The sequence below is a fragment of the Paroedura picta genome, chromosome 3 (assembly GCF_049243985.1).
Source record: "Paroedura picta isolate Pp20150507F chromosome 3, Ppicta_v3.0, whole genome shotgun sequence".
NCBI classification, from domain to species: domain Eukaryota; kingdom Metazoa; phylum Chordata; class Lepidosauria; order Squamata; family Gekkonidae; genus Paroedura; species Paroedura picta.
Genome location: NC_135371.1, coordinates 51,356,559 through 51,369,200, shown reverse-complemented (window position 1 = coordinate 51,369,200; position 12,642 = coordinate 51,356,559). Strand labels below are relative to the sequence as shown.

The window sequence follows — 12,642 nt, the reverse complement described above, 5'->3', positions numbered from 1 at the left end:
GCATGCCAGGTTAGATTCTGCACTCCCCCACATGCAGCCAACTGGGCAACCTTGGGCTCGCCACGGCATTGATAAAACTGTTCTGACCGAGCAGTGATATCAGGGCTCTCTCAGCCTCACCCACCTCACAGGGTTGTGGGGAGAGGAATGGGAAGGCGACTGTAAGCTGCTTTGAGCCTCCTTCGGGTAGTGAAAATTGGCATATAAGAACCAACTCTTCTCCCTTTTCTAAGTCGAGCCTTCAGGGCGTGGTGGTCTGACCACGGAACGAAGTTATTCCCCACCAGATCTACCGCTACACCTGTGCCAAAGATCAAATCGAGGATATGACCAGCCTGATGGGTGGGACCATCAACAAATTGTATACAAATTGTATACTCTCAAAGTATACTTGAAAGATATTTCTTTATTTGACACACTGCAGCTTTCAGGTGCTCTATGGGAGTTCATGTCCAGGACTGTGGCAAATCTATAAAGAGCAACGGGCAAGTTAGCAACATTTTTTGATTTCCTTGTACATAAACGTTCACCTAAACAAAATAACTGGCAGACAAAATAGTTCATAGTAGTCCCTGCCAGAATGATGACACTGTTTCACCCCATAGAATTATGTAAAGACAAAAGTCTTAGCAAAAGAATGTTGTGCCTGTAGCAGTTCCTGGTTATTACCTCAGGTGGAAGAAGGGGAGAACTTGAAATTCAGTAAATATATAAACTCTTCAGTCTACTCTTAGTAGGACCCTTGGCACAGGATTAAAAATTTTGGTAATTCATCAGTGAAATGGTTTGTTCAAACAAACAGCAGGTACATTGAATGCATGGAAGGGAGAGAGTGGCTGGCTCTACTTTTGCTCTCATTGTCAGGTCTGAATAGACTCTATGAGCATCCAGGTGTGCCCCAGAAAGTTCTGTCCATGTAGAGTTGCTAGAGGTAGATAGTAATCTCCTGGGATTACAACTGATCTCCAGGCGATAGAGATCAGTTCCCCTGGAGAAAATGGCTGCTTTGGAGGGTGGAGTCTATGGTATTAGACGCTGCTGAAATCCCTCCCTAAACCTGCTCTCTTCTAGCTTCAGCCTCAAAATTTCCAGGTATCTAGAGCTGGCAATCCTACATCCATGCAATTAGGAATGAAACCCAATTGCAAGAAAGAGCCTACATATATACAGTTGTATGTGAACACTGTTGAGAAAACAAGTTGTTAACAGGAGTGTTGGTCCGAAAGAAGAGACCAAGAATACAAGCCATCTAATACGATTTATTAGGATCATATCAATGACACATTACAGTATAAAAGCTTTCAAGGTCCCTAGAACTCTTCAACTGGTTGGATGATACAATATTTTAAAAGAGGAGAAAAGTGGATTTCTCAAGGCATGATCCTGCCAGGGTCCAGTGGAATTTCTGGCAGGCTCAGCAGAACCAAGGTTCAGGTTGCTAAGGAACCATAACAGCAAGAGGTAATAAAACCTTGACACTCCATAGGAACAATTTTTCTCAAAGCAGACCTCCCTTGAAACTCATTGAATTCAGGAGATGAATTTACAACATTAGGACCCATTATGCACAAGCCGGAATGCCCACACTGGCGGCGGCAGGACATCAGGGAAAATCCCCAATTATGCATGCCCCAGTGCGGGCATGGCCCAACCCAGGGCCACGGAAGGCCTGCATTATGTGAACGCAGGAACTTCTGCAGTCCCCGGGATACTGCGGGCACCAGCAGGGGCTGGTGCGGACAGATGCTGTACATAATTGACAGTGCCTGGCCTTTCAGCCCACCCGGCCCCGACCTACAATGTCTCTGTAGGAACACCATACGCCCCTGCGTCCCCCTGACCTCCCCCGTCCCCCCGACCCTTCCCCCAGCCGCTGCCACTTACATTACTTGGCAGCGGCCCGGGCTTCCTGGCCCCGGCACACAGTGTGTGTGTGTGCGCTGCAGCGTGTCAGGGCAGCCCCGTATGCCCTGCCCCCGTCTCTTCACGGGGAACGGCGGGGCATCGTGCCCCACCACAATGGCACGGCGGCTGCCTGGCATAGCATCCACCGAGCATAATGGGTCTAGGAGAAGTTTAATCCTTACTCTGCTGATGGGAAGAGCAGGGTTGGGAATTGCCCTAGTGATCCTTCACCTCTTACCCGATCAAGAGTTCAGTTCAATACATTCTGTTACTTAGTTCAGTGGTCCCCAACCTGCGGACCGCGGCCTGGCGCCGGGCCGCAAAGGCTATGGCGCCGGGCCGCGGCTCCCTCTCCCCGCCCCCCCACCGCAGTAAAAAACTTCCCAGGCCGCAAGCTTGCGGCCCGGGAAGCTTCTTACTGCGGGGAGGGCGGGGAGAGGGAATCAGGGCCGGGCCGCGCCCGTGCAGGCCACGCCCACGCGGCCCGATCCGCGGGGGTGGCCCGCGGGCGCGGCCTGATGTGTGGCCGTGGCCCACGCGGGCGCGGTCCCCGCGGGCGCGGCCCGATGCCCTGCCGGTCCCCAGCCTAATAAAGGTTGGGGACCACTGACTTAGTTGACCAGGATACCACTGTAATAGCAAAAAGAGAGCCATGGCCTCCTCCTTGACAGATCGGAGACTTACTATGCAAACACAAATGAGTTAGATCAGGGGTAGTCAAACTGCGGCCCTCCAGATGTCCATGGACTACAATTCCCAGGAGCCCCCTGCCAGCATTCGCTGGCAGGGGGCTCCTGGGAATTGTAGTCCATGGACATCTGGAGGGCCGCAGTTTGACTACCCCTGAGTTAGATCATCATTTGTGAGAAGTGACACATGTTTATTTTGATATTATAATCAAGGCCAGTTCCAGGTTTTGTTCAGCCCTAGGCAGAAATGCCTGGCATCTCCTCCCCTCTTCTCCATGCCACTGTACCCTCCTTCACTCCCCACTGTCCACCTGCCTGCATACTCATCCCTCACTGCCTAACTATCCTTCAATTCCCCACCTCAAGCTCATTTTCCAGACCTTCCATTGCTCAGACACTTGACTGCTGGTTACTACATGCAGCTGGAAGTACAAGTGGAGGAGGGAGGGCATACAACAACTGATAGGCAGCGGGGGGCATGGGGGACATAGCAATGGGCCCCACCAGAACACCTGGACCTTGGCAGCTGCACCATCTCTGGGTATACTGATACCAGCCCTCACAGTCCGCCATCTTGAGACTCTTGAAGCTTACCTGGTGCCTACAAAGCCAGTTTGGGGTAGTGGTTAGGATTGCGGACTTCTAATCTGGCATGCCGGGTTCGATTCTGCACTCCCCCACATGCAACCAGCTGGCTGACCTTGGGCTCGCCACAGCACTGATAAAACTGTTCTGACCGGGCAGTGATATCAGGGCTCTCTCAGCCTCACCCACCCCACAGGGTGTCTGTTGTGGGGAGAGGAATGGGAAGGCGACTGTAAGCCGCTTTGAGCCTCCTTCGGGTAGGGAAAAGCGGCATATAAGAACCAACTCTTCTTCTTCTTCTTCTTCTTCTTCTTCTTCTTCTTCTTCTTCTTCTTCTTCTTCTTCTTCTTCTTCTTCTAGGCATCAGACCCAAACATTTCTCTTTATCCAGTCTTTTAATTAAGAAACTCAATTGTTTTTTTTAAATATCATTTTATAGTCTCTAGGCTGAGAAATGTTTAAGATCCATTTTAAACTGCTTCAAGTGTTGCATTGTTTTACGCTTTGCTGTGTTTGGTGGGTTTTAAGAATGTATAGTATTTTGCATTTTTATTATGTTTTATTTTGTAAGCTCCCTTGGACAGGTTCCCCAGAGAGTCAGCATGGAAATTTTCTGCATAAATAAATATATAAGAAATACAACCTATAAACTCTATAAATAATAAAACCCTGAAATATGGATCAGGAAGCTACACATATTGAAATGGCACAATTGGGGTGTTAGTCTTGGTGCTTAAGATCAGGCTGTGACATGTTTCGGTAAGAACTAAACCCTTTTCAGCCAACACTGAAACTGTCAGAAGAGATAAATCTATATTACGCTGGAACTAGTCAGATCTGTGCCTGTTAATGCTGTTGCCAAATTACCTCCCTTGTGGTTGTACAAAGGGACGTAAATAGAAGAAATAGCTAGCGATCCAATTGTGTTTATTGGTAGCACTGTTGTATTGGGTGGGTAATTTCTTGGCATCGTTTAAGAAAGCCTTTCACAATAGCAGAAAATGAATCATTTACTGTTTGAGCAAACAATGCCCGTTTGAATGCAACTGTCTTAAGAACACCATTGGATGCCAAATAAAGTAATGTAATCCCAACTCTAGCTCTGTGGCAATATGTGCGAATGTCAGAAGAAGATTAATGAATGCCAGGCAAATGAGACAAGAAAATGCCATGCTTATTGCCATCTACATTTCACCCCAAGGTTAAAGAAGATAGAAAAGAATAGGTCATTCTATTAGGCACATCTGATGTGGCCAGAGTGTCGACTGGTGTGGGTGTAGGGACCAGATCCCTCCAGCTCTATTTCATCTCCACTGGCTTCCAATGTGCTCAGTTCAAAGTGCTGGCACTGACCTTTGAAGCCCTGCCTGGCGAGGGGCCAACACCCCTTAACTTACCCATCTTCAGAGGCCCTGCATCGGTTACCACTGTCATCCGAGAATCTGTAACCGCTCCGCGGGAGCGGTATAAATAAAGCAGTAAGGGCCCTCCGCATGTCACTTTGGCGACAAGCCACCAATCGCCAGCCGCTCATAACGCGGCTGGTGATTGGCCACTGGCCTCCCAACCTGCCCACTCCCCGCCGTGCGCAGCGTTCTCCCCACTGCTACTATTCGCTGCTAGCTTGGCGGGGAGAAAGCCCTTCCCAGCTGGCCGGCCAGGGCGATCGCTGGCTCTCTGAGCCGGCGATCGTCCTGCCTGCCCGTCTGGGAATGGCTACAACCCGGGGGTATTGTATTTACAACGGGCTTAATTTCTAGTTTAATATAATACAGTCAGCAGGTTGCAATTGGAATCACCCGATGAATGGTAATGGTCTCCTTTCTGACAGAAGAAGCCAAAGTAACTCTCATTGCAAAGACAGAAGGGAAATAAGGGTATGAGGCTAGTTAAAGGACTAGGAGAAGGTACAACCATATTGGTGGCAAGGGTTTGCTACACAGAGAGCAAACAAGTCCAAGGTAAAGACAAGCAAGCAAGTGAGTGAGCCATTATCAGAAAGGAAACAAAGATGGAGTCAAAGAGTTGATACAGCAATAGAGATGTCATTGCTCCAAGAGCTAAATCAGGAAAAGGGTTATGTGCACATAAAAGACAATTTGGAGCTTTTTTTGATGCATGTGGATTATTAAATCCAGTACAACAGTTTCCAAGTGCATATACAAAGAGCAGAGCTAATGTGTTCCTTTGTTAGCTAAATTCAGGTATCGCTGAAGTACACAAAAGATGCATTACATAAAAGATGTTCCACCTCATGAAGAGTTTGGGAAAAATTGAAAGGCTTCACACTATGCTGGGTTCAGGGGATGACCTGTGGTTCAGTCATAGACCATTCCCAGCAATTTTGAGTAAAAGGAACAGGTAGTAGATTATGGGAAAGACAACTACATGAGATCATAGGGACCCACTGCAGTTACAGCAGCCTTGATAAACTAATGTTCTGACCAAGGATAAAACAGCTTAATGTGTGTTACTTTGGTTGCCTTTTATAAAAGGCATTATACAGATCTTGTTGCTGATTTTGCTATATACCAGTGAAGCAATCTACATTTGAGAATGTCTGGATCTAACTGACAATCAAAAACATTCTTCCACTAGACGGGTTCCCAACTATTTGGGGCTGTCGCCCTCTTGGATCCCAGGCCACATCCCTAGTGCCCCATACACACACACACATGAACACACACACCCTTCCTGGTGTTGGGTCTATTGAAAATTCAAAATACACTATATTGACTGCACTTTTTCCCTGGTTGTTGTGCAGCAGCCATATTTTAGTCTGGAAAAAAATATATAAGTTCTTTGTAAAAGCCACATTGGGTCCTTGCTGGAAAGGAAGACAGACCGGGGGGGGGGGGGGGAGAGATTCTCCCTTCAATCTGCTTTTTGTTGTTTTAACTCCCAGCCTAATGAAGAGTTCTGGAGGACTCAGAAGCATGTTGTGTTGTCTAAATGAAAGGTACTACCTCAAGGCTTTTCTTTTTAAATTCTGAACTGAGACATAACCCTGGTATTTCTTAGAGGTCTCCCATCAAAATACTGCTCAGCTTCCAAGATCTGACTAGATTGGTCTACACTGGGCAATCCAGGTCAATATGTTTGTATATATGCTATAAGGCAGTGGTCCCCAACCTTTTTATCACCGGGGACCACTCAACGCTGGGGATCACTCACCGGGGACCACTCAACGCCTTTTACTGAGGCCCGGTGGGGGGGGGTAGTTTATTCCTCTACTCTCAACCACTGCCCTAATGCTCTCTGATCGCTATGGTAATGTTTAAACATCCCTTCAAAATAAGATACAGACATGCCACAACAATGAACATAAGGAACATTTTATTTTCATGGAAATTTTAACTCATGACAATGACAAATCAATGGGAACCCTGAGCTTGTTTCTCTGCAATGAGATAGTCCCATCTGGGAGTGACGGGAGACAATGACACCCGAAGTGTGTTGTAAAGGGCCGGGGGGGATGAAGTAAAGGGTCGGGGGGGGGGGAGAAGGCGTCCTTCGGGGCCTACCTCCAATTAGTCGAAGGACCACATGTGGTCTGAGGCCCACAGGTTGGGGATCACTACTATAAGGTATTAAGAAGCAGAGGGCATAACTGGACATTTTAAAATAAAATAAAGGTGACTTCCACAAACCATCTGGTCTCTGCAGTATCTCAAATAAAGATACCTCAGGACTAAGACTTTTGTGGCATTCTCCATAATGTCTTTAAGGTGGTCTTTCTAGAGTGGCATCATTTGGATTTGTGTTTATACCCTAAGGCCTGCCATTTCAGTATTGTCAGTCATCTTCAATGCTTACTAAAACTCATGGAGTAATTAACCACCATGTATTTTTAATTACAACAAAATGGACATATTGAGTAAATATTCAGTACTGTTCCATACATCTGGGAAAGGGGGAAAAAAATCCAAATAGAAAAGTGTATGTTCTAGAATGGAAATTTCTAATCTGGCAACACTTGGGTGCTCTTTCTTCATATAGTACGGACATTATTACCACTGAAGAAAGTACCCCAGTGTATGTATCCAAACTTACGAGTGGCATGATCAGCTTCAACTTCTCATCTGCACAAGGTCCAGAATGTATGCCTAGATGATTTCAGAAGGCATCTGAGTTTTCCGAACATCTTAACCCTCCTACAGCCAACAATTCCCCAGTGGTAATAAAACAATGCAAATTATGGATAGCGTCCTTGTGAGAGTTGTTGCAGTGTCTTTTGTTGCTAACGATGCTCTTGCCTTTTCAAACACACTCCAAGCAGTCAACAACAACAGTGTTTTCCCCAATTGCCAAGGCAATGTTCCTGTGTTTTGAAACTTACTGTTGAAGCAACATTTCAGAATTTATTACAGAGCCAAGTCTTTTTAAGCAGCAGACTTGGGAGGGGGGACGACGCCATAACTCCTGTTGTGCCAGTTCAGACATAAGTAAATGAGACAATGAGAGTATCACAGTTCTGCTGGGCCTGTAAGTTGGCACTCTTCCACCAGGCCCATGGTTATGGTTTTACACCATACGGACCTCCTTCCTCTCCTCTCTGTTTCCTTCCTTGCCTGACTCTGCTGGCACATACTTCCAACACGGCAGGCCAGATGGAAGATGGCTGTTAGTTGCTGATAATTTTATGCTGTTATTGTTTTATTGATTGCTTTATCCTATTGTTATGAACCGCCCTGAGTTGAATAAATAAATAAATACCTGCTTCTGGTAGGGATGCTACATGCTCTGCTTAGTGACTTGCTACTGGAGAAATCTCAGGGCGCATGCCACAAACTACTACTCCTGCTTAGCTACCTGTTATATGCTACCTGGATATGTTACAGCAGGCAGCCATGCATGCCTGCGATAGAACAGCTAGAGTCCCACAGCATCTTACAGACCAGCAAGAGGTTCAGAGTATGAGTCAAACCTCCCTTCATCAGACATGAGTAAAGTAGAAATTGAGATCACTGGATATGCTCAACTAAAAATGAGAGTATTCATTTACCCTGCTTTCATGAAGGAGGCTTTCAAAAAGCACCTAGTACCTATTCAGAATGAGCCTCTTGTGGCGCAGAGTGGTAAGGCAGCCGTCTGACAGCTTTGCCTATGAGGCTGGGAGTTCAATCCCAGCAGCCGGCTCAAGGTTGACTCAGCCTTCCATCCTTCCGAGGTCGGTAAAATGAGTACCCAGCTTGCTGGGGGGTAAACGGTAATGACTGGGGAAGGCACTGGCAAACCACCCCGCATTGAGTCTGCCAGGAAAACGCTGGAGGGCGTCACCCCAAGGGTCGGACATGACTCGGTGCTTGCACAGGGGATACCTTTACCTTTACCTTTACCTATTCAGCTGTGATGAGATGAATCATATCTTTTCATGTTTTCTTTCTATCACTTGACAAATAATGAATTGCTGTCAGCAAATCAGCAATATCCAATAAAATAATTCATAAACAGTAACAGCAGAAATATTGTGTACATCATCATCTGTTTGTGTAGATATTTATACATTGGGATTTACACACAACTTCTTGAAGTGCACATTCATGAACACTTGTCAAAAATTCATCATGATGTTCTGGATGCTCCCCTCACTAATCATTTCAAAGAAAAAAAATCATACCACAAAGAAACGTTGATTCTGCTTATGCCAGTCCGCCATGACCTCTAGACATCTGGCCAGGTTGTCCAGGGGTGTCAACAGATGATCAATCATCAACAGAAATAGCTGGATGTCATCAGCGTTCTAGCAAAAAATATAAATCAGCTGGGTGAAGGGGTGCATTTAGATATTAATTATCAATTGAGGGCCCTACACTGGAAATATACCCTTCCTCACTTTGTTCCTGACTTCGGAGAAAGGACTCTAGCTATTTCAAGACTGGTTTCTGTATCGGCTAGGAGAAGTGGTTGGCTGAACCGATGCCAGGGCCTTGTTTCCTTCAGCCAAAGAGAGTAGCCTGAAGTGGTTCAAAATAGAACTCTGAGATGGGCAAGATGGTAAACCTATCTTGCATGCTTCGTAAACCCTTCTGTTCTTCATGCCTGGTAGTTAACAACAGCATAAGTTCATGATTTCCCCATTTTCCATACTGTGTGAAAGTGGCAGTAGACGATTTTCTTCTTAATAGTTTCCATAGCATATATACTGGCAGTTCCACAGACTTCATTATTTGTGTTGTGCAACAGTTATACAATCATCTTGTGAAAGAGGGATGTGTGGGACAATAATGGTAGGAAGGGTTCAATGAGTTCAAGGGATCACACTTAGTCAACCTATTTACAGAATCTGCTATCTAAAAATCATATTGTACCCATAATTCAAAGCAGTTGCACATAGATTTGCTCCACAAGAGTAATCTGAAATGGGAAAACAGCTGTGTGACTCTGTCTATACAGCCTATATCTCCGAAGCCTTATTTGCATCTTCTTCCACTACTTTTAATGGGCTTATGAGCTGTGTTTGGAGCTGTGGCTGATGTGTGTGTATATCTTCCCATAAAAAAACAAATAAAAAAACCCAGGATGGAGTTAGGCTGTTTTGGACTTTGTTGTTGTTATGTGCTAAGTCGTGTCCGACCCATCGCGACCCCGTGGACAATGATCCTCCAGGCCTTCCTGTCCTCTACCATTCCCCGGAGTCCATTTAAGTTTGCACCGACTGCTTCAGTGACTCCATCCAGCCACCTCATTCTCTGTCGTCCCCTTCTTCTTTTGCCCTCGATCGCTCCCAGCATTAGGCTCTTCTCCAGGGAGTCCTTCCTTCTCATGAGGTGGCCAAAGTATTTGAGTTTCATCTTCAGAATCCGGCCTTCTAAAGAGCAGTCAGGGTTGATCTCCTCTAGGACTGACTGGTTTGTTCGCCTTGCAGTCCAAGGGACTCGCAAGAGTCTTCTCCAGCACCAGAGTTCAAAAGCCTCAATTCTTTGACGCTCAGCCTTCCTTATGGTCCAACTTTCGCAGCCATAGATTGCAACTGGGAAGACCATAGCCTTGACTAAACGCACTTTTGTTGGCAGGGTGATGTCTCTGCTTTTTAGGATGCTGTCTAGATTTGCCATAGCTTTCCTCCCCAGGAGCAAGCGTCTTTTAATTTCTTTGCTGCAGTCCCCATCTGCAGTAATCTTGGAGCCCAGGAAAATAAAATCTGTCACTATCTCCATTTCTTCCCCAGTTTAGTTTTGGACTAAAATCAGCCAAAAAAGTGTTACGCCTCAGCTACTATCCTCTATCTGCTACTGAATGATTCAGGGCTACATTCACCAGTTTAATGTAATAGATACTTTTAAGTATTTTATGCTACAATGCTGATTTGGATTAACACCATGGATTTAAGAAATCTTTTGAATTTGTTCACTGCATGCCAGCCTCTAGAGATCATCAACACTGATCTCTACATGGACTTTTTTTAGTGAACATTTGCCATGCTTTGGTTGCTACAATTATGTGTAAACAACTAAAGTTCAATCAATTTAAATAGATAGAAGGACAGATGAAGAGGCAGTTGCTTTTTTAACAAACAAAAGGCTTGTTAAAGGCTTGTTAACCAACAAAAGGCTCCTACTATCTGCCATATAAGAGCCTCTTGTGGCACAGAGTGGTAAGGCAGCAAACATGCAGGCTGAAAGCTTTGCCCATGAGGCTGGGAGTTCAATCCCAGCAGCCGGCTCAAGGTTGACTCAGCCTTCCATCCTTCCGAGGTCGGTAAAATGAGTACCCAGCTTGCTGGGGGGTAAACGGTAATGACTGGGGAAGGCACTGGCAAACCACCCCGTATTGAGTCTGCCATGAAAACGCTAGAGGGCATCACCCCAAGCGTCGGACATGACCCGGTGCTTGCACAGGGGATACCTTTACCTTTTATCTGCCATGTAGTCCCTTCTTCTATGTGAGATTTCTTATTATTGCTTGTACGTGATTTGTGGGAAAGGACAAATTCCCCATCTTGTCAATCTGTTTTAGCCTATTAATTACAGTATCCAGGCTAATGATTATATTGTTCTCTTGTAGGCAGGTATTCAAAGTGTTAAAGGAGGAACTCTTCAAATAACATCCCTATAAATATTCATTATTGACCAAGAATTTCAGGCATATTATTTTCCAAGAGGCTACATGATTATGATATTTCCTCAGTGAATCCCAAAGGCTACCTATGCAGTAAAATAAGAGGTCCTGAGTCATAACACTGTTTTCATTCCCAAGGCCATTGCCCCCTTTGCCGGTTGTAATAACATTCAGGTGATTCTCTTCAAATGACACAGCAGTGAAGATATACAAGAAAGAAACGTCACTATCTGTTGCCTTATGTATGATCCTATTATCCCATGGGTTCCTTGCTGCCTATTAGTACTTTCCCAGATACCTGCCAAGCTTCTCAGAAAGTGGGGGGAGACCTGTTGCTGGCTCTCCCACTAAAATGAAAGGCTTTTATTTGGGCCAAAACTATCTACCTACCTGTTTATGGCCCCACCCATTCATCAGTCCATCTATTTATGTACTGACACTCCCAAATTATATTGAATTTCTGGGAGACTTCAATATTTATAACAAATAACACAATCGTATTGGTGCAGTTTTGACCTGTTTTAACTTGTCATTGCTTATTTAAATCAATTTTAAATCTAATTTTATTTACCATAGGTGGCTACAGGATCAATAATGCTGTTGCTAGGTGCCTCTTTGGCCACTTTGGCCACCTCATGAGAAGGAAGGACTCCCTGGAGAAGAGCCTAATGCTGGGAGTGAATGAGGTCAAAAGAAGAAGGGGATGACAGAGAATGAGGTGGCTGGATGGAGTCACTGAAGCAGTAGGTGCAAACTTAAATGGATTCCGGGGAATGGTAAAGGACAGGAAGGCCTGGAGGATCATTGTCCATGGGGTTGCGATGGGTCGGACACAACTTTGCACCTAACAACAACAACAAGGTGCTTCTGGTTTAATATGTCATGTTAACACTTATGCTTTGTTTCAGTTCCCTTTCAGCTTTCTGCTTGGATTCCGGTTTCTGCAATCTTAATCATATTTCTTTGCTTATTGGATGTCCCATGATGTTGCTTGCATTGATTCACATAGCATCTCAGTTAGAACGGTGGACTATAAACAATTAATTTACCTCCATGCTTCAGCAGCCTATATCCATACATTAAGACTTTGTTAAAGAGACAGGGCTTTTGCCCCCTCCCGACCTGTTGCTTCCTCTGCTGGCTCTAGAGCTGCCAAGAAACTATTGTTAGGATAGAATATGAGAAACAAAATGGTTTATAATTGACAAAGGTGTCAGACGAGGATGTGTTTTATTTATATGCAGCTGGATTTAGATGAAGGTGGAGTTAAAATTGATGAAAGGAATATTAACAAACTGATATATGCAGATCATACAACATTCCTGGCAGAAAATACTGAAGGCTTGAAACGACTACTGACAAAGATTAAAGCAGAAAGTGCCAAAGCAGGGTTAAAGTTGAA

At 45.2% G+C, this 12,642-nt stretch overlaps 1 protein-coding gene across 1 annotated transcript in view; it reads right to left on the bottom strand.

Annotated features, from left to right (window-relative positions):
* The window catches only part of LOC143831989 (uncharacterized), a 66,287-nt gene that overhangs the window by 33,624 nt on the left and 20,021 nt on the right, over positions 1 to 12,642 (bottom strand). The window contains exon 3 of the mRNA XM_077325670.1: positions 8,800 to 8,922. Coding sequence (XP_077181785.1) covers positions 8,800 to 8,922 — 123 coding nt within the window. The remainder of the gene's footprint in view (positions 1 to 8,799; positions 8,923 to 12,642) is intronic.